Source organism: Malurus melanocephalus, unplaced genomic scaffold (genome assembly GCF_030028575.1).
Source record: "Malurus melanocephalus ecotype Western Australia unplaced genomic scaffold, MMel_1.1 scaffold_286, whole genome shotgun sequence".
Lineage (NCBI taxonomy): Eukaryota > Metazoa > Chordata > Aves > Passeriformes > Maluridae > Malurus > Malurus melanocephalus.
The window spans coordinates 201,986-224,336 of NW_026623518.1; the positions used below are offsets into that span (position 1 = coordinate 201,986).

Below are 22,351 nucleotides of genomic sequence, written 5' to 3' on the forward strand. Positions count from 1 at the left end.
GAGCAAAATTGAATCCTAACACCTGTGAAAAGCATTTTTTAAGGGGTGTAGGGAGCAAATTTCTTCCTCAAAGCTGTGCACTCACGGGCAATTCTGCACCTGTACAAGAGGAGGTTACCAAAGCATCCAACCTGACACCTCCCAAATACCCTCAGGCATGGAGCAAACCGCTTTTCCTTCAGAAGAAGGTGGGTCTGGGTCAGACTTGCAGAAATGGGCACTGACATCACCAGAAACTCAAACACACTCATTTTTTCCTGACAGAGAATCCTGTTGGCTGCGTGTACAAGCCGTGGGGAACAGGTTCTGGCACCTCCTCATTTTCAGATGCTCAGAACTTTAAGAACATTGGGAAGAGAGAGKAGACAGACCAAAAGATACCACAAAGAAACTTTATCAATGAGGAGTGGGCTGGCATCTGCCACGGACTGGAATAAGTCAGAAGCCTCCAGGCATGGTACAAACTTTCACTGAGGTTCATTTTTTTTTTTTGGAGGGTTCTTGATAAAAGTAACCGTGCACAGTCTTCAGCTGACAAAGTGCTACTCAAACCATTACAGAGAATTCCTTCAGTAGGGCAGATCTCAGGAAAATATTTTCTCCATTTTAGGGTTCACAAAAGAGAAGTTGCTGAACATATTTTGGTCCATGCTGTTAATCAGTGCTCTGTCGGCACAGGACAGTCTGGGTTTTTCATTCAGGAATTCCTTGTCGAAGTTGCTACAGTCACTTGGAGATTTCTTCAAGAAAAGGAAAAAAAAATATGTCAAACAACTAATAGTCAGTTCTTCATTACAATGGTACTGGCTCTGTCAGACTGCTTGCTCTGGGCTCAGCTGAAACTTTAATTGGGAGTCAGTAAGTATAAATATTATAAAGGAAACACAGAGGTTATAATCCAGGAATTCTGCCAGGAAAGGGATGTTACAGCTTTGGAATATGGCAAACTGAACCCATCAGTTAGATAACACTTGTGAAAGTCTGTAAAATGAAAGTATGATGTGCTTGTCAAATTAAATTCTATTATTGTTATTAAAAGGACTTCAACAATTTAATAGGACTGTTATTTACAGTCAGAATTACTCTGATTTAGCCACACACCTGGTAACTAAACTGTTTTACCTTCTGCAGAACAATGAAAGATAATCCCTTCAGAAGGGGCTGCAGTTACCTGGTGAAGGGAAGGTGTTACCCTGCTATGATAACTGAGAAAACAATCAGAAATTCATGGTTTCGATTCATGGAGTCGAAAGAAGATYCATCCTTACCACTCTTGGTTTGAAAGGAGGCTCCATCCTTCTCTCTTCTAAAGCTTCCCAGTTGATTTCCCGGAAAAAGGCGTGCTGGCGGATGTTCCCTCGGGCTCCCAGTCTCCTCTCAGGCTCTCTTACAAAAAGCTGGAATATTGATTCCATAGGTTAAATTCTCTGCTGATAATACAGGCGTTAAGCAGGGTGGAATGTGTAATTACACACAGTCAGTGCCATGAGAAGAACCCATAATGGAGAAAACGTTGGGATTTTTTTTCCTAAACAAGGAAGTTTAGAGATTGGTATTAAGGTGATTACTATCCCTAAACCTGACAGAATATAGGCTGCTTGTGCAGAAAGACTGCATGTGCCCCAAAAATAGATGTTCAACATCTCAGGCTGCTGTAACCCTTAGTTTGAAATGTCTTTTCCACAAATTAACGTGCTTTGCACCTTAGGGACTGTCCTGAAAAGAAACTGATCTCTGCTGGTGTCTGGTACCCTGCGAGGAGCCACCATCACCACTCAAGAGGGAGAAGACACAAAATCTCCTCATGACCTAAGGGTGATGGTTTTGCTTGGCCCAGTTTTTTTAGTGGTGGTGGGGGAACTACTGAAATGGTTTCTGTGAGAAGAATCTGGAAGTCTTGATCATGTCCAGTAAAAAGCTACACCCAGAAGCAAAAAGAAAGGACAGTAAATCTACCAACTGTTTCTACAGGTTTTCAATAACAAATTTGTTTTGTTTTGTTAAATAAACAGGGTTTTTTTCACTTTCCTATAAGGAAATTATCTTCCAAGGCCTGGGTGGTGGAGGAACTTGCTGGAAGTCAGGAGCTTTTGCCCCCTCCCAATTTGTCTCCTCAAACCCAGACATTTCTGYGAAGARTACTTCCMGAATCTTCTCACAGGASCCATTTTGGTGGTGATTCTCACCTTCACCAAAATGTCCTTTGCATCCTTGTCCAGCCAGCGAGGGTAGAAGGGGTTATCCATTCGGATGGACTGGAAGAGCTCCTCTTCATCTTGGCCATGGAAAGGAGATTGGCCGATGAGCATCTCGTACAGGAGGACACCAAAGGACCACCAGTCAACTGAGGTGTTGTATTTCTGCCCCAGCAGTATCTGCCCAGAAAGAGCAGAGAAAAAGGCAGAAGTGAAATGCCTGACATGAGTTTTTCTGAAGATGCCTGACTGAGTTTTCAGAAGAGTTCTCAGGCCATGGCCTTGTAGCAGCTGCTCTGCAGAGTGGGRTGTCAAAGGTGCTCCCCACTGCCAGCAGCAGGTACAAGAAATCTGTCGGCAAAATTGGTCTCATGAGACAACTTCAGTTTTGGGTTGGCCAGTCACTAAACCAGGCACATTCCACTTCACACCTTTCCTTACCTGGATGGAAAAGCCGTGTGGAATTGCAGCATGGCACGAGAGAAGAGGCACGGTAACACTTCTGGCACTAAAATAATATAGACCAAAAATAGCCCCACCCACAAAAAAATYCAACACCGAAGAAAGCCATGCTTAAATTCCAAAATGGAACTTTACTTCAAATCAGGTCCTTGTGTAGTTGCATCTGTTTGATGGTTAAAAAAAAAAAAAAAAAGTCAAGACCAACAAGCAAGGTCTGTTTGAATCCCAAGAACCTTTTGGCTTCTTGAAGAAGCACCAAGTGCACCCCTGCCAACAGAAGACCATTCTTGAAGGCTTTAAAGCAGCTACTGTCCCAGTCCTGATGGAGAAATCCMAGTCTCACTTAGAGGTGGCTCCTGGAAGGAAGGAGAGAGCCAGAAGGGACAGRAAAATTTCCATTCACTGMGYGGTYMGTTATCATTYCAAGAAATAAGCAAAAAAASTCCAAATCTCAGTGGAAAACTACTCTGGAAGGAAGCAGTAGAACCCATCCCCCTCTCTCTCTGTTCTGAGCTCACGTGGGGTAACTCACAYCTCCTTACACCAGTTCTGTTTTCCATGGACCAAGGTGTTTGCTTTGCAGGGCCTCTGACTCTGGAGCAATTTTGGCACCTGGGTGCCAAAACAGTCCCTGGAGCTACTGACACCATGGAACTCTCAAGTTACTTGAACTCCTTGGCTACCAGAGAGAGCTGAAGCATAAAAAGTTAGACAAGTCATCCTTAGCCTGCTCTCCAAGGGCTCACATCAGGCTTGTGAAGTCCAAGAAGACAAATGGTAAGGCATTAGCATTTTGGGATTGATTTAAGTCGCACAAGCTGAGTTATAGAATTATAAATATGGCAGTGTAAGGGTACTTTAAGATTATGAGTCAGTCAAAAYGGTGTTAATCCACCCCAGCAAAATCTTCCCCAGTAAAACATGAAAGGGGATGCTGATCTGTCTTCTTGGGACCAACTGAGTTTTAGATAGAGGAATGGAAATCTGTCCTCAATCARTGCCTTGGTTTGTGCCTTTCAGTGTCAGCCATAAAGTGACACCCAGAGTAGGGGGTCAGCTGGAATGATGACCTCCCCAGGGTCTAAACGACCATCACCAAGTTCTCAAACTTCCTTTCCAGAGAAGCAAAAATAATCTCAAAATTAATCAGCCTTCAGGTTGTGGAGATACTTGGAGTTGAACCAGTTATAATTTCCGCCTCTTACAGTCAAGGAAGGGAATTCACCCAGTTTCAAGCATCCAGATAAATATCAACCTGCTGTAAAATACAACCCCTGTCTGTCTCCTTTGGTCCTCAAAGAACCCAAAAATTTGCTCATATATAGATGTTTACATTGCAGATATCCAAAGGTTCACATGATGGCTGTGGTGTGTAGGATTCTTATCAGAATTTTAGAGTTGCAGATGGGAAAATTTCATTTTGAGGCACAATCTTTACTCTGGAGCCCACACTTTGGTTGCAATGGRATGCTCTATACTACATCTGGCTCCAAAAGAGGAGATGCAAAAAGAGCAATAAAAGAGACTTGAATATATAACATAATATATAAAATGAGTTCTATTCAGAGCCCAAAAAAATTTAGTGAGACTCCCTAATATATTTTTTTTGGATCACTTACAAACAAAATCATCCCAACCTTTCCTTCTGAAAAGAGAAATTATTTTTATAAGGCTTTATGTTTCAAAGTCCAAAGTGTCTGGAAAATGAAATTCAAGTGTTTTATGGCAGTTTCAAAAAAAAAAAAAAAAGGTTTATTTTTTTGAAATTCCCTGGGAAAAAAAATTTCAGCAATTTAATCTCAATTTGACTCTTTTTTTTGTCAGGTGTTTTTTGAAATAAAAGAAATTGGTTGTCTACTGACCCCAACCCCCCCTTATTTTCACGGCTGYGGCCAGGATGCTGGGTCTGTAACAAATTACAGTGGTAGCTGCTGCAGTGAAATACTGACAGAGCCCAGTRCTCCTGCCTGTGGCAGGAGAGATGATCCATAAACTCTGGAAGTGTTTTCAATTTAGAGGTAAAATGTTTTATATGCACTCATTGAATCCCTAAAATAAATACAGTGCAGAAATAAAACTTTGAGYTATTTTAGTTTTTCTCTTTTCTGTAACATAAAATCAAAAAGAATGGATCAACCGTTGGCTATGGTTTTTTTAGGAGCAAAAAATAGCTCTTTTTTTTTTTTTCTTAAACAAAAACATATTGAAGTGGAATAAAAGACAATTGCAGCTTGATTGCTGAGCACACTTACACCCATTCTTAGGAAATAAAAATCCAATCGATTTGAAGGGACCCTTGAGCCAGCAGTGGTGTAACCTCAGCCAGAATCGAGCCCTTAATGCACAGTGAAGGATCAATGAATTATAGTAGAGTTTAAAATAACCCCAAAGGCTTTGACAGCTCTTTAGAAAGTACCAATATCCATCATGAAAACACCAAAATTACAAAATGGGATCGTGAAAAGTAAATAAATGGATTTCAGACCGATGTCAGACATGATGCATGGATGACTTGTAGGTTTTTCTCTGAGCTAAGAAACATTTTCTTTGGCCACCTAATAAGTCAAAGCCTCTCCCTAGTGAGATCTATCATTTTGTGAAGCCATCAGGTTAAGGGAACTTTCTCTTTTCTGGAGGGATCTAGCTCAAAACACCTGGATTTCCTAGGAGAAAAAAAAATCAAAAAAACAAACAAAAATAAAAGCAAACAAAGAAACAAAAAAGAAAACCCAAACAAAACCCCCAATTTTTCTCTGGTTAAAAATGGAAAGGGCACAGCCAGCATTCCTCATGCTGTGTCTGCCCCTGAATTGCAGGACTTCTTGGAGTTTCACCTGCCATGGCCCAAACTGAATTTCCACTAAGCTCTCTGTTTCTTGGTTAAAGCCAAGCTCCACTTGTTTCCCAGACCTGTTTGCTCAAAAAAAAATGAATTAGCCACAAAAATAACAATATCAGACAGCAACACAGACTTCTCCAAGTCAAGCTGAAATTCAATTTCTGGCCTGGAATTGCTCTAATCCAAATTATCACTCTTTGCCACCTCCACCACTGCACAACAGTCACATCTTCAGACACATTTTCTGTCCCTGTGCCCCACACCTACCTCAGGGGCAATGTAGTCAGGAGTCCCACAGAAAGTGCTTGTTTTTGCATCTCCAAACATGTTCTCCTTGCACATCCCAAAGTCAGCRATTTTGATGTGCCCCTCGTTGTCCAGGAGGACGTTGTCCAGCTTCAAGTCTCTGAGGAGGAAGAGAAGGAAACCCCCTTCTTAAAAGTTTTCCAGATGCATAGGAGTTATTTTAGAAGGTTACACTTATCACAGCCATTCTCTGCCTCTAACATAGTGCCTGCATGCTGGAATTACAAAGGGAGGCTGAGGGATGAATGAGGAGATGCTCTCTTGGCCTTCAGTATCCATTTTCCTCATTTCTCTTGTCCTAGCACTGGACTTATTTGCTGGAGAAGACACAGAATTATGGAATGACAGAATGGTTTGAGTTGGAAGGGACTGCAAATCTCACCCATTTCCAACCCCCCTGCCAAGGACACCTCCCACTATCCCAGACTGCTCCAAACCCTGTCCAACCTGGCCTTGGACACATCCAGGGATCAAATCACCCAAGACATCTTCTAACGTTGTTTTATTGTTAGTTTTAATTATGATATAGCTAGGGTTAAGGGGATAAAAGGAGGGTTTTTTTGGTATTTAATGGGKTTTTAGGGGTATAATTTGACAGAAAATGCACAAAACATTAGAAAACGCATTTTCACCTATAGTATGTATGTAAGTTTTATAGATTTCATAAATTAGTATGGTTATTTAGAATTTTTTAAGAGAGAAATGTAATGAATGAAGTAATGTTTTCTTTTATTTTAAGGAATTTTTTTGAATGAGGTTGGAGTTTTGTTTACATAATACATTTTAGAGAGGAGATTATATTTAAGGTTGGAGTTTTAGGTTTTAAAATAGTACAGGGTATACTGACTGCTTATTGAGGATGTTTGATTTATCTGCTTAGCAGATTTTTTAAATTAAGTTAGAATATTAGGTTATAAGAATTACAAGTATGTAGGTTAAGGTTATAAGACATATATTAAGGGAATAGAAATGTTTAGAAGTGTGTATAAAATAAATAAAAAAGTATATAAAAAGGAAAGGCAAAAATCATTAGGCATCACTAAAAACTTCAAGGATGCAGAACAGTGAACCCAAGCAGGGCTTTGTGCCACTGATGCTTTTACCCTAACATAACCTGGAGAACAAGAGCAGGCAGTGACCRGGTAATTYTCACTCTCTCCCCTGGGAATCTCARTTTTCTCTCTGAAGCTGCTGCCAGATCTCCCTCCTAGTGCAGGCTCCACAAATATTGCAAGAGGTTGAGGACCCACAAACCCTGCAGAGGGTCAGAACAATCCCAGGCACCAGCAGAACCCTCACCACCTTCCCACTGCTGGGCTGCACCTTCTGAACCCCAGGATTTACAAAACCCTTCTTCCTCAGCTGCCAGGCTGTTGGCTGAGATTTCAGGCCCTGAGCTACTCTGGGAAGCAAAGAACCCAGAGAGAGGAAAAAAAACAGAACTGCACAGAGAAGGAAAAAAAAGCAAATGAGCTGATGAATCATGACCATTGATGGAGAACAAAGAAGTCCTCAAGTGGGAGCTAAATCTGTAAGGAGAGAAAAGCTTGTAAAGACAAAAAGAAAAAGGGGAAAGAAAGGAAARCTGGCATGGTTTCTATGTCAATTTTATTAGATCTTACCTAAAAGTTTTGTTTTTCATTGAGATAATGACTCAGGTAAGGTCTGGATAGTGATGCTGCACTTAACCTGGGATGTGGGGAGAATCTGGGTCACCTGGCCTGTGAAACCCATTCCTGCACTGCCTGGCTTGTGCTATCCATCCTTCTCAGGGCTCCCAAAGCACCCAGGCACATTTGCTTGCATCTACAGCTGAGGATGAAAATGTTTTTTTTCTTTTTCAACCTCTGCTAATTCATGACCTGCACATATTTTGGCCAAAAGGCCAAACTGGATAGGATCTGACCCAGTGGGTACCACCCCTGCCCGTGGTGAGGGGGCTGCACCGAGGTGACCTTTAAGGTCCCTTCCAACCAAACCAATCTGTGAATCTGTGATTTTCCACATCTCAGGCAAGTGGTCTAACCACGAGGCTGCTGCATAGCCACCCTTCCACTGATAACTGCTCTATAATGTGTTTTTTTTTCAGAAATGTTCCTCAACAAAGGTAATTTTTGATGCTTCTGAGATGATTGTCTGCAATTTCAGGAAAGTTGACTCTTCAGCCTCCCTCTGTCCAAAGCTCCTTTTCTTGCATGTTCCAGGTCCCCATCAGTGCAGGGGACATTGCAGTGTTTACACACTAAATTGTTGTCGTGGGGCAATTGTCAATTGCAAGAATATGGCCCAAGACAAAATGGGAGTCATCAATCAAAGAGAAATACAGAGAAAACCCAGACATTTGCCTTCCAAGTGGCAGACAGCTCATGTTGTCACAATTTCCAGCCGGAATGACTTATTTTAGTTACAACRTTGAGATCAATCTTGGGCTGCCAGCACTGCTTTTATTCATCTGGTAGATCGAAGCAAAACAAACAAAAAAAACCCATCACCTACAGTTTGCTTTCATTATTTTGATGAGTCTCAAACTCATTGGCTCCAGGGACCGGAGTTTCTGCCAAAAAAAATGCCTTGACTCATTCATTAAAATTTAAGCCAACCTTTCCAAACGTGGTGCGTGAGGCAGAACAGCTGGATTCATTATTCTTATGACACCACAAGAGATGTAGTTTCAAAAATTATTTCTATACCCTTTCCTGAGTGCTTAGTGTGCTCTGACAGAGGTACTGAAACTGTGTTCTCAGCTGACCTCATCATTGTCTTCAGTGAAAAAAGGAAAAGAGAGCAGGACTGGTTAAACCCTTTTTCTYGACATTTGATACCCAAAGCAGTGTCGCCAGCTCCTGGGAATGAGATATTTGTTCCTATCCACATGTCCAGAGTCCCAATTTTTCCTCAATTCCTAAAGCTCCAGACTTTAAATTCCCCTGTCCTGTCATGAGGAAATGGGTCCCAAACCCCAACACAGCACTGGTGTAGTGATTCCAAGCAAAAATCTGAATTACAAATAAAATGTGAGCATTAGCAGTCCTGCCACAAACTCGCCCTGTCCCACAGATATTTTTAATCAGCTTTTCTGAGAAGACTGAGTTAAAGGAACAGGAATGGCCAAGTGATTCGGGCACTTCAGAAAATTTTTCCCTACACTCACTGGGAATAATAATTACAGCCAGAAAGTTGGTGAGGCCCCAGAGATCATCTTAGCTTAATGCCACTGTTATTGATCTCATGTTTATGCAATCACCATCATCGGTCAATAAAGACTATAAATGGCTCCCACATGAGCACTAATAAGAATCAAAGCTCRTGTTTTAAAGGGAGAATGGATTGTGAGCAAGCCATCCCTTTCAGCATTTGCTCTAATGTTCACACTACATGACAAACATTGAAATGAGCTCATTTTGGCTTCAGCAAACATCGCTGCTGTAGTGAGCTTTCTCATTTGTTTGTGACAAGTTATTTGTTTTCTGCTGTTAAAGAAGGCTGCAACGTAGCAACTGAGTTTTGCTACGAAGATGAGCTTGACTGGAGCTCCCCAAAAATTCAGTTCCTCCTTTCAGCCATGGGAAATGAGACTGTGGCCTAATTTCTGGTACAAATGGGTGCTTTTCATACATTTTAACACAGGTTTGACAAACCTGAAAATGYCCTCTTGCTCTCTGCTTACAAAAACAACTTGACAGACCACTCAGATTCATGATGGTGAGATGAATCCATCTCCCCACACAACTGTGCACAGCAGGCCCGTTAATAACACAAAATTAAGATGCATCACTGTCTCCTTGCTGTCATTACTTGAGTTGAGTTTGTCACCACTGTCCCAGGGTAACCAGCACAGCAGATGAACCAAATTTCTCATGTCTTACTTGACTTTATATATTTTGATATATTGGAAACTGAAACAGGGTGTCTATTCTGGGTGCTGTATGGAAGATTCTGTRTAAATGCATCCAAGGGTTTGCATGTTAACTGAAATAGGACTGCATTCTAAAAAAAAAGGGCTCAAAACTGCCTTTTCAATGCTTTCTCTTCAGACTCTGCAAAAGGGAAATCTGCAGAGAAATGCAAAGTCAGTAAGTACAGCCAAGAAACAGCCATTAGTGCTCGCAGGGAAAAGCTAAAAAGGTTTARCATTTAGCATATTAATGACACTAAAGAGTAAAATTACCTGTATATTATGCCCTTGGAATGGAGGAACTGGAGCCCACAAATGATTTCAGCAGCGTAAAACCTGAGYGACAGAAGGCACAAGTTAGAACAGGAGTTTCCCAAAGGGGTTTCTACTGGACCCAAAAAGATGGAAGCTTTGTCTCCACAAGAGCCAAAACACCTTTAGGTTCCCAGAAGGTTTGGAGTGTCTCCAGAAGGCCCAGGGTGATGGTGTTTCACTGATGGGTGATGTGAGATTCCCGAAAGCAGGAGAGAATCTGGGATGGGGAGCAGAGCCAGACYCCCTGGCTGTGTCTTCTTCACTGCTCAGATTTATGACTTGCTTTTCACAGAATCTGAGAATTCTGGAATCATTTAGCTTGGAAAGCACCTCCAGGATCACTGAGTGCAACCATCACCCAGCACTGCCACGGCCACCACTAAACCATGTCCCCAAGTGCCACAGCCACACGTTTTTGAACACTTACAGGGATAATAATTCCACTTCCCTGGAAAGAGTGTTCCAATGCCTGACCACCCTCTCAGTGAGGAAATTTTTTCTCCTTTTGAAAGCTTGTCTATAATATGGGCTATCAAGCAGCTTGGTGGCCTTTCTCTGGAGTTTTTTTGAGCTTGAAGTCTTTGTTCTCCGCATGTTTTTACCTAAAGAGCACCACCACTGCAAAGAGGCAGCATCAGTGTGAAGAATGAAACTGCTGTCCCAGCAGGGAATGAAACCAGAGGATCATACCCCCCTCCAGCGTGGCACAGCTCTGCTCCCTCAGCCTTCAATGCATTGGCCCTTAATTCTGAACATTGAAATGCTTTTGAAAAAAATTATCAAACACTGATTTAAATGAYGGTGTGKTTTTTWAAAAAAWTTGAATTATTAAACATAAAGYAATTCCTATMATGCTTTCAATATTGACTTTCAAAATACCTTTTGCTTGYAGAAGGATTAAAAGCACCTTTCATTTACTCTAATTCTTCTATTTACTTTAATCAAAGCTAAATACATTTTTAATTCTCCATTGGTAYATTAATTTTTTGTTTAAATTTACCTTTAGTGCTTTTGATAGGTTTTGTCTCCATCCCCTTGAACTTTAAAGGGAAAAAAGGGAAAATCCCATTATTTTTAACAAACAACAGCTTCACCTCTGATCACTGGGCTGGCAACCTCAGCTTAAGCAGGTCCTGCAGCTTGGCTGCAGAGTGTTGTGAAGAAGAAAGGTCGTGTCTGACCAAAATAAACAGCGTGGATGGAGTCTAAAATTCTTGTGTGGGAGGGAAAAGAGGATGGGAAGTGACTCACTGCAAGTCCTTCACTGAGGTGGGGTGATGACCTGCAAGGCTTTGTTCACTTTGGAGACTGCTGGGATAGAGAGTGACTCTGCTTCCAGCACAAGCATCATCCCCCTTTGCAGCTGGGCAAGATGAAGAGAGGTCAAAAATCTGCCCAAGGGTTTCCTCTACAGGGATGTRGCAGAGCTGGGAAGAAAATCGAGTTCCCAGTTTGCTTCTCTCTTGTTTGCACCCTGCAGGCCCAAAGGCAATAATAAACTTCTTACGTTGCTCTGGGAAGGTCGAACTTATGGCAGCTCTGGATGTGGAACATGAGGTCTCCTCCGTTGAGGTATTCCATCACAAAAAAGAGGTTTTCCTGGAGAATGAGACAAGGTGAGAATAAATAAGTGTGGTGTACAGCGAGGTAAAAGCTTAGATATATTAAAAAAAAAAATCAAACCTCTCAGAAAGCACTAAAAAAGAGGAAGGAAAAGATTACTGTGARGGTTTTGGAAAGAAAACAGCTTTTTTTTTAGATTCCTCATTTCTTTTCTTGGTTCCCTAAGCCCATACTCCTACTCCCTGCTCTGATTTGTAGAAACACCACTAGCAAACATTGCAAAGCCCCTTAATGACCCCCTGGGGCTGTGGATTTTTACCAGCAGCACTCCAGGCTCACAGAAAGGGGTCAGTAACTCCACAGTGCCCATGGAGCAGAAGGAAAGATGAACAAATTTCTCAGGGGATTAGTGGAAAAGGCAAAAATCACTCCCAGGTCTCCTCTGGTCCCCATCCCAGTACATTATCCACCAGGGGAGTGACCTCAAGCTGGTGTCACCTGCAGTCCTGCACATCTTCTGTGGGGGCACCTGGGTCTGACTTTTTTAAATTATCAGAGTCACCAGCCAGATGTAGCAATTCGTTTTAAGCACATCCTTGATTTTAAACCTGAAAGCTGCTCTGTGTAACTTGGTGGTGAGGAAATGAATGAATTAATCATATTTCTGAATACACACTGAGCACTTGCATGTCAGAGAAGCCTGGAAAAAAGTCCAGTCCTTGTCCCCAGTTGCATGTAACCATCAGCTGTTCCACCAGGGCAGTGAAAAACTCTCCTCCTGGTAYACAGAAATGATGGAATCTCTCTCTAGAATGAGCAAAACTGACCACTGAGGTTTCTTTTCCAATCCTTGACACAGAATCATAGAATAGTYRGGTTGGAAGGGGCCTTARAGACCACCCAGTTCCAATCACTGGACCAGGYTGCTCATGTACATGACACTGATCCTCCCACAGCTTCATCAGCCCAAACTTTACCACCAKAATCCTGCAGAAGCTGGTTTGGATTGATCCTTTCCCTGCTGAATTGCATCCACAAAGCAAAAAGGGCACCTTTCTCTGGAGGAAGTGCATCTGCACACTGAGTTATGATCCCCATTTAAACTTCTGTTTTGGGAACCTCACCTTTTGTGCATAAAAGCAGGAGTAAAATAAAATGGATGCAGTATTTTTTTCCCCTCAAAAGCCTCTCTCTGTTCTGTAAACACATGAAGTTGGTCATCTCTAGGCTATGTATAAAGTTTATATTTTCTCTGTGTTGCCTATTGCCCATTACATAATTTCTGGGGGGGAAATAGGGTTATTTTGACTTATATTTTTAACAGTTGAAGACTTTTTGTCCATAAGATCTAATGTAAGTATCTCTGGCAGCAAGCCAAGAGCTGGCTATGTWAAAAAACCACAAAAGTGCTTGTTCCTTTCAAACAACAGCTGTCTGCTCTAATTTGTGCAATTTCTTTAGCCAGATCCTCTTAATTACAGCACTCTTATTTAAATGGACTCGCTGGAAACCCCACCTGTCATCCAACAAGCTCAAAGCCAAATCTGGCCTCCTGGGGAAAGAATACAAATTCTGTCACTAAACCAAATGGGTGCAGGTTCTCAGCGTGAAGTTCTTGCATCTGCAGGGGGCTGTGCACATACATGAGTTCCAGCAAGCAAAAAGGCCAAAGGGAGATGGGCAATTTAGTGAAGAAATGTTTAAATCTAGGAAGCAAATGTGAGCTCAGGAATCCATTCAGGAAAAACAGTGGAACAGATGCTCTTTGGGGAGGTACACAGGGAGGTGATGGGGTTTAGCCAAGAACACACCAGCAGCCACATATGTCCTGCTGGGACTGAAGAGACCTCATGGGTCTGCAGTGGGCTGGGAAGGAGAAAACCCCTCAGTTTCCCTGGAAATTCTGCTGATTTTGGCTACACCTCATCACACATCTCTAAGTGCAACTTTTAGTCCATGTTTATTCAGCAGAATGAGCAGTCACGCTCTGCTTGTTCACAGATTTGAGCATCTGATGCACCTMTTTAACTGAACCAGGGACTCTGACTGGGAAATGGGGACCTTGGCAGCATCCTTGAGGGAAGAAAAGGTGGAACAACCCTTCGGATTAATTCACATTCAAATATATAAATCCTGTTGCTCAACTGCCTTAAGCTACAAAGTTGGARAATAAAAATTTTAGGCATGATTAATACTGAAGTTTATGATCTACCACGAGCTATGGAGTGGTACATAAACACTGCTGAAAAGAGACACAGGATCACTCTGGCTTTCCTGCTCTGGGGCTTGGAAGTTCCCCTTTGCTTCTTGCAAAATGCAGATGTCTGGAATGGCTTGTGGAGGAAATTGTTTTTTTTGAGATCAGCCCTGCGTCATTGCGAGCAGCGAGGTGTAATAACCACACAGGGCAAAGTGCAGCAACTCACTGGAGCCAGCTTCCTATGCCTGAGATCTACAGAGCCAAAGGACACATTAAAAATGGGAAGTGGCAAAAACCATTCTCGAAACCACTGAAAATTCAAGAGGGTGCACAGGGTCAAAGGGTTAGGGCGGCGCAGAGGATGTTCCYGCAGACAAACTCCAACCTACGCTTCCTCCTGGGAAAATTAACTGATGGCTCCTGCTTGCTTCTGAGAGGATCTGGAGTCTGTCAGCACTTGGAGCAGGCCAGGGGGGTTAAATTACTGCATTATCTGGTTGAAAATGTCTCTTCTCACTGCAGGACAGCTGTATTAGATGACCTTTAAAAGTCCTTTCTATAATAAATAATTCTGCTTTTGAGCTTCTCAGGGCTCTGTCACGCCCTTATCCCGTGCAATGATCCTGCCTGTGCATGTTGAGCAAACAGGAATGTTGTTCCTCCAAGCTCTGCAGGAAGCTTGGGAAAAGCCCCCTGTCCCTCTGCCTTGCAGAGACCTTGCAGACACGGGACAGACAGCTTGCTGACCACCCACAGGAACATCCCTGGGTACCAAATGCTCAAGCCAAACTTTCAGTCACGGTTCCAGACTCACAMAACAGTAAAAGTCTGGTCCCATGGCAGAAATTGGTGCCATCTTTTACAACCACAAAGCTCAAGGAGGACTGCAAAGGCCCTTCCTGCCCCCAGGTAGTTATGGAGTCACAGAATCAGAGGAATTCTGAGTTGGAAGGGAGCCAAAAAGAAGTCCAACTCCAAGCCTTGCACAGGACAGCACTGAGAATCAGACCATGTGCCTGACAGCATCCAAACACTTCCTGAACAAGCTGGCACCAGTTATCTTGAGAACATCCATGTATCAGACATTCCATAGTTCTAGACCATCTTCCAGAGGCTTCCTCCAGTTCAGCCCAGGGAACAGGACAAATCTTTCTCCCACAGCAGACAGAGCCCTACAACACGGTGCTGTGGAACTCAGACACGGCAGCTGTGTCCTGAACAAAATAACCACAACACAGATCCTGCACACTAAATAACCCAATTCCCCAGTCCAGCCAGTCCTGCCAGGTGCTGAAAGCCTGGATTACTGCAGGAACTCAATTTCCTGCCCATTTCAATCCCTTGGTGCCTGTGCTGAGCTGAGCTCCTCCCCACAGGGCCACTTTCTCCCTCTGCCTCTCCAGGACGTGGCAGGGATGGAGTTAAAACAAACCTGCTCCTGCTCTGCCTGTGACTGCTGAGAGAATGAATAGTCACTATCAGAGACGCTTTCAACTCTATAAACAATGAGTATAAAGCAGGCAGCATTTAAATTGATCTTTTGAAGGTACATCCTTTAACGGGCTCTTAAAATCCTTTAACCAGCTGGAAGCCCTCCAGAGCACTTTTCTGCAGAGATCTTCAGATTTTGTTTTCTTTGCATTCTGAAAGCACTCGCATGCATACAAATACACAATTTAACACCATTTACCGAGCAGCAAAAATTCTCCTTCCCTGGGCTTCCAGGAGGATGGATGTGGGAATAATTAATGCTGCAGGACAGTGTGGTTTTACCTGTGTTTAGAGCAGTTACCCTCACAAATGGGGTCCAGGTAGAGAAGGCTCCACATTCAGTGACCAAATCCTGCTGCATACCCATGGAATTAACTTGGCCCTGGCCAAGAGAAAGGCTGGACATGATGCAATTCCTGCAGCTGATTCTGGTCTCACCTTTTCATGCAGCTCAGCGCAGTCTGGGTGCTGATCTCTGCTTTGGATTTATTTCATTTCATGGGATAGACAGCACCAGAGACCTCTCAGCCTTTCCCACCACACCAAAGTGCTGCAATCCCATCAGAGCATCCCATCCTTGGAAAGAGGAGAGTGCAGCCCTCCCTGACTCTACTCTCATGAGGAACAGTCAACACAGGGTTACTCCTTGCTAGGAGGTGACTACAGGAATTCATCTGCACTGCTGTTTGCACCAGAGGATCCCAAAGTTTAATTCTGTTTTCTGGTTTAAAGATTTTTTCTCCCCTCTTGTGTAATATCACCTATCTTCTGGAGATGGCAGCGTTTCTTAGAGCTGCTCAAAGCCCAGACCAGTCCCTGATCTCACTGTTTATTCCTCACTCTAACCCTTGCACCATCAGCATTTCTGTGTGTTAAGCTGCTCATTTGGGATGCTCACTGTGGTGGTGCCCATCTGCTCGGTACAGAGCACAGGAATTTGTTTATGCACATTAATAAAATACATTTGCAGAGGCAAAGGTGCAGACTGGGCTGGCAATAGCTCCTTCCACTCAAGCTCTGAGATCCCAAAACCTTTACTCACACTCAGAGCAGACATCACTCACTGATAAACTGAGGTTCTGTCAGCCCATGTCTTCCAAGAGGAAGTGGTTTTCCCTATCAGTGTCCAGCAGAATCGTGGAAAGAGACTGATTTCCTCAAGCCTAGAAAAAAATTTGTCCAAAGATWTGGGAWTTWAAAAAAAAAAATCACAAGACCAAAAACTAAACAAAAAGTAGTCAAATTAATGAAACATAAATATTTTAACAGTTGAAAAACAGGCAAAAAAAAAAGTTTTTATTTTATGAAATATTTTTTTTCAGGATAAAGTGCAGCTAGACTGCAGATTTTTAGACATTTCAGGCAAAGCTGAATGCATTTTGAGTTGATTTTCATCAGGCTGGACAATGGGAAGGCAAGGAAAATGCGTGTATTGAATATGTCAATTATCTATCACACAAATCAATGCGTGTATTGATTATGTCAATTATCTATCACCATAAAAAACAATCCACTTGTGAGCTGTCCCCCTCTTCTCCTGGCCAATGCCTTCCCCCTTTTCACACCACATGGGCTGACACCACCTAGAAGTGTGTTGCAAAAACTTCATATTTGATGTTACAATTACAGCTCCTCACACCTTCCCTGGCACAACCTTGTTGGAATCCCAAAGCTCTACTGAGATGCTGCTATTTCTGCTAAACCTCGCTGAAATTTTGGCCAGGATTGCACGAGACCTTGCCAGTTTTCCTGCCTGTTGGTTGCAAGAGGGAAAAATCCTCAGAGCTTTCTTAAACTTCCCCATCAGCTGGTTCAAAGTCGGCCTTGAATCAGATTTTTTTTCCAAGCTCAAAATACTCAAAATACCAGGAGGATGGGCAGATATTTCCAAGCTGAGGTATCACCCCCCAAAAAAACTAGAAAGATGGAGCTAGGGCTGTTCAGGGGGTCCATGGCACAACCAGGCAGTGGAGATGAACATCCAAMAGGTGAAATACCCATGTGCCAACCCCACGTTCTGATCCAGGGCAAAGAAATCAGCCCTGCCCCTCAACAGCCAGTCAGAGAGAGAAGAAAACAGAAACTGCACTTGGAAAGAAAAAAAAAATTGCAGGAATTGCAGTAAGCTCAGAGGTTTATGAGAAATCTGAAAATATTTGTGGAAAACGCCTCAGCACATAAGGATTTTCAAATTAAGACCACACTCCCTATTTACAATTCTTTTTCCTTCCTGCAAGTGTAAGAGATTTTTTCAGTCAGTATTAAGCACGTGAAGGCAACAGAGCATGTGAAAAAGGCTCGCCAGCAGGACTCTGAAAATACATAATACAACAGTAAAGCAGAAAATGAACRTTTCTGTAAGATTTTCTTTTGTATTGCATTAAAGGTTACTTCTCTTTTGGGTTGAGAGAGTCTTCTCTGTTGCTATTTTGTGCTATGAGTCAAAATGCCTCAAGATTTAATTTGCATTTAGGTGAAGGGTATTATTAAAACTTGGTCAATGAAGTAAAGCAGCAGTTACAAATAAAAGGGGCTTTCAAAAATGGAAAGACTATTTTTATGGCAGAAGAGCAGTGAAAAGCAAAAAAAGAATAAAACATAAGTACTGGGATGCTAGTCACTGTTTTGGCATTACTAATTTTGGGATTTCACAGAATTATAAACATGTTTTTCCTCCTCTTTAACATAACAGCATCCCTTTATATCTAATACAGCAAAATAGCTCTCTGATCTTATTGTTAAAATYCACACTATGCAATTATGTCAGTTGAATATCTGGATACAAAGATGACTACAGGAAAATAAAACAGTCACATTCAAAAAGAGATTGGGGGAAAAAAAACACCCAAAACCGACCATGGACTTGCATTTATGCAGTGAAACATGACAAGTATTCTGAGTTTTGGAAGCACTGATCATTCAGACCCCACAGGAATTAAAAGGAGTTTTAGGTGCCAACAAAACCTGTCTGAAGGGCTGTCCAGCTTTGTATTTTTGAGCAGCCACTCATTAATTGGGTTGAGATGAAGAAACGTATCCCAGAGCTCAAAGAACTGCCAACAGACTACAAGACATTTTTTTTCTCCCCTCTGGAGGCAAGTGGACTGTTGAGATCCTTGTTTTGGTGTAGGAATATTCCTGTTTTTACTGTCCTTTGCAGAGACACTCAGCACCTGCAGAGCTCAGGTAAGCCAAAGCACGAGGGATTCAGAAAGGCATTGACACATGTGTTTCTCTTTTAAACTACTTGYCTATCCAGTGAAACTTCAAAAAACAAAAAAAAATGTCGAATTTTCAATGTTGAAATCCTCAGAGGGGCTCTACACAGTGGTTCTGTCACTTCTGCCCATGAGAGGGGTGGGAAATAGGTGACCTTTAAGGCCCCTTCCAACCCAAAACATTCCATGATCCCAAAATGWTTGCTGTAAAGGACATTATGACTGAACCATGCTGTCCTTTGAGCCATGAAAGACCACCCATGGTTTGTCACAGCTCCCCTGTTCCAGGTGATTTCCATGCATTGAGTGATCTCTGCTGGCTTGTGAAGCTCAGAGGAGAAAAAACACGAGCTGAGARTCAATCAGAGCCCAGATTTTGGGCTGGGCAGCCACAATTCCAGTTTCCCTCTCCATGAATTTGGGGGCAAGATGGGGAGATCACACTTTGTGAGTTTGAAGTGGCAGTGATGGCTTGGGATGAGATGGAGGGGGATTATTTTTGTACAAGGGAGGGTGGTGCTGCCCATAAGTGTAGAAAAAGATTGCCTGGGTGTTTGAGCCCGGCATTATGAATTTTTCAGGCTCACACTGCTTTTCCATCCTTCAGCTTCTCCTCAGCTGGAAGCACCCCCCTTCAATGGTCAGAAAATCCCACCTGGATCCTGACACAGMTCCATTTGGTCTCTCCTCTTTTTGCCATGGTCTTCTGAAGGAAGTGGACACTTTCATGCCTGCACTGCCTGAAAGCAGAGCTGCAGATTGTCCCTGCTGTGTCCATCCTGAACTTGATCTACAGACAATATGGTTCAGCTTCTGGCATCAGTCAGCATCCCTCTGGAAATAACAGGCAGCATTCCCCAGAGGAAAAACTCCCTCACAGAGCGGTGACTGTTGTGAATATTTTATCTCTTCAATTCAATCTTGATTTTCTTTGCTTTTGGAGCCGTGGCATTTATATTTKCCTCTGAAAACTAGCTCCACTCCCAAATAGGGAGTTAATTCCTTTCCTTGCCAGGCGAGGATCCATTCCCAGGATGTATTTTCCTCACTGTCAGTCCCAAAGGGGTTAAATGAATGCCTGGGCTCAGTGCACATCACCTACAGCAGTTCCCAGACATTCCCTATYGTAAATTTAACTCTTTAAACAGGTGCCACATCCCACAGATGACCGGGATGCACCACAGGGGTTATATTTGTTTCCCCTGACCCTGCAGAAGGGTCTGTCACTGAGCAGGTCCCAGACTCACACTGAGGAGTGGTTTGTGCCACTAAATCCTGGGGCTGAGCAGGGACTGGGAGCAGCCTCACAAAACCCTGAACAAGCAGCCACGAGACAGAAATGCTGATTTGAATTTGAGCTGAGAGGTATCAATCATCTCTCAGGAATGGTTTGAGTAGGCTGGACAGACAAAAACTCTCAGAGTTCCACTGTTTCTTTCTTTGTGTGTACTTTGGTGTTAAGATGATTGTGGCTGAGGAAAAGCTCTGGAAAGCTGATCAGCTGGTGGATGTTGGCATGTAGGACCATGCAAATTAATTTATTACTTAAATGTCACTTTGGTTTTGCTTCACCCCAGCTGGCTGAAGCCCTTCACAAGTATCTGTATTTCAGTAAAGCATCCTCAGCCTGTGGAAGAAGTGGCAGAGCCTGGTCTTACCTTGGTCTGGAACGTGCAGAAGACGTGAGTCAGGAATGGGTGCTCCCAAGCCAAGGAGAGGACTCTCTTCTCCACCATCGTACACTCAACGTCATCATCCATCAGCACCACGTCCTTCTTCAGGGCTTTCACAGCAAAATACTGATCTGTGCTCTTCAGCTCAGCCAGGAACACCTGAGGAGGGAACAGCTGCTCAGAAATAGGGATTGCCTCCTCTCAGAACAGTCCTGTGAGGGTGGGAGCTGAGCTCAGGGGAATTCACTCAGATATGCCTAAAACCCCTCATGTTTATGGCCCAATTCTGTCATTAAGACTTTGTAGACTTTGAGTTTGCTCCCCACACCCAGAAGAGTTTTCAGAAGTTGAGCCCTGGGGAAGGATGAGAAGSTCTTGGCAATTAGAGGAGCAGGATCCTCCATTCCTGGGTGGACAGGATGTGCCAGAGAGCCAAACATTTCTGATGGCAGAAACCACCCTCATGCAAATGCTCCTGAGATACATTTCCTGTTCTCTGACTTCAATTAACAAAACAGAAAATATTGCTTTGTCAGCCTTTGAAATGCTCCACCAGATCCTCAGCAGATGGAAAATTATGTCCACCAGTAGCTGGACTGGTTTTATATCAGATGTCTTTCTTTCCTYCCTCYCATTTTTCAGGTCTGAGCAAAACARGCTGGATCTCCCATGCCTCTGCAGGAGATCTCCTCTGAGAATGGGAAAACACATCCCAGGGGAGTTACAACCTCTGTTTATTTTTATAGGCAGGGAAAATGAGACCTGGAGCAGCAGAGAAGGATTTTCCAGAGAGCACAGAGAAAAGGAGTCTCTGCTGGAAGGMAGTGACAGTCCTGATCCTCACACTAACAGCTTATTAACCCTGTTTCTATTCACCAAATAAATGTGTAAGATCCATCAAAGAGGTCTTTGAAGTTCTCTACCAGGCACTATTTACTGAGTAAGCTCGRACATGTTTTAGCCATGACAAAAGTTTTATTTACCCTTTTGGCTGCTGCTGCATTTCACTTTGTAGCAGCAGACAGAGAGTAGAGCCTAGAGCCTCCCTCTGTCTCTGCACTGAATGACCCGAAATGCTCACAGTGCTGATGCTGCAGGCGCCCTTTTTACCCTCRTTTTTGTGCTGGGCACTGCTCTCCTGGGGAAACTGAGGACTGTGCTGCATTTGGGAGCTGTGCCGTGACTGCCAAGGAGCAGGTGGGCAGTGCCAGACCTCATGAAGAGGTGGTGGTGGGACACATCCTCATGGATCTGCCCCAAAAYCTCTCAGCAGAGCTGGAGACACCCCTGGGGCACCGAGGTGTGCATGCTCTGTCCCCTTTTTGGGGAAGTGAATCTTGCTCCAAGCAAATGAGGGCAGCGGGAGCGACACCGACACAGGAARCTTGTGGGTGAGTTTTGGTTGCAGAAAGGCATGAAATGGTCCATCCCCTGCACACCCACAACGTGCAYTTCAGAGAGGTGCAGAAGGCTGCAGGCTTGGAGAGCCCATGTCAGTATGAGGGTTTAAAACAAGGTACAGAATCTGCTTCAATGGAGGTGTTCAAGACTTGGATAGACAAACACCTGAGAAACCTCATCTCATTAAACCTGTTTTGAGGAATGGTTTAGGTTATAAGACCTCCAGAGGTCCCTTGSTTCCAATAAAAATGTTTCTGTGTGACAGAAAGATGTGTGACATCTAAGCTCTTGACTCCAGTTAGTCTTCTGTGGATTTTGGGATATTCTGGTTTAGCTGTGAGATGCCACAGCTCTGGTTCTCATGAAAACTGTGGACATGACAAGTAGACACGACACTTCCTAGTGGAAAATGTCCCTGTCCATTGAACTGGAAATAGATGGTCGTTAAGATCCCTTTTAATCCAAACTATTTTATGCTTCTATGACTTTCTAGTAGGAAAGGCCAACACAGGAAATATTTCACCAGTTTGAGAGCTGAAGCAATTGCTCCTGTTCATTTAGCAGTCAAAAAGCAGCCCTTTGTCAGGGCACAGTTTCCCCCTTGGAAGGATGTGGGATGTGAGCAATGAGATCCATAATGATGCTCCTTATTGGCTGTGAAAACGCAGTGGTGAGTTCCTCTGGCATTGCTTCACGCAGCTTTGTGCTCACACTGAGGAAAGAGTCCCCTTCCAGGGGATATCTGCAATGAGGAGGAACACTCCACAATTCATCAGGATTAATGGATCCACTG

The 22,351-nt window shown here is 43.3% G+C and overlaps 1 protein-coding gene across 1 annotated transcript in view; it reads right to left on the reverse strand.

The window, feature by feature from the left end:
- Window positions 1–486: 486 nt before the first annotated feature.
- PRKCQ (protein kinase C theta) overlaps window positions 487–22,351 on the reverse strand; it is a 52,159-nt gene continuing 30,294 nt past the window's right edge. Inside the window, exons 13-19 of the mRNA XM_057376640.1 lie at window positions 20,143–20,316; window positions 11,520–11,611; window positions 9,971–10,033; window positions 5,764–5,902; window positions 2,187–2,375; window positions 1,269–1,397; window positions 487–740 (exon numbers count right to left, since the gene is read on the reverse strand). Of these exons, the coding sequence (XP_057232623.1) occupies window positions 585–740; window positions 1,269–1,397; window positions 2,187–2,375; window positions 5,764–5,902; window positions 9,971–10,033; window positions 11,520–11,611; window positions 20,143–20,316 (942 nt within the window). The 3' untranslated portion in view covers window positions 487–584. The remainder of the gene's footprint in view (window positions 741–1,268; window positions 1,398–2,186; window positions 2,376–5,763; window positions 5,903–9,970; window positions 10,034–11,519; window positions 11,612–20,142; window positions 20,317–22,351) is intronic.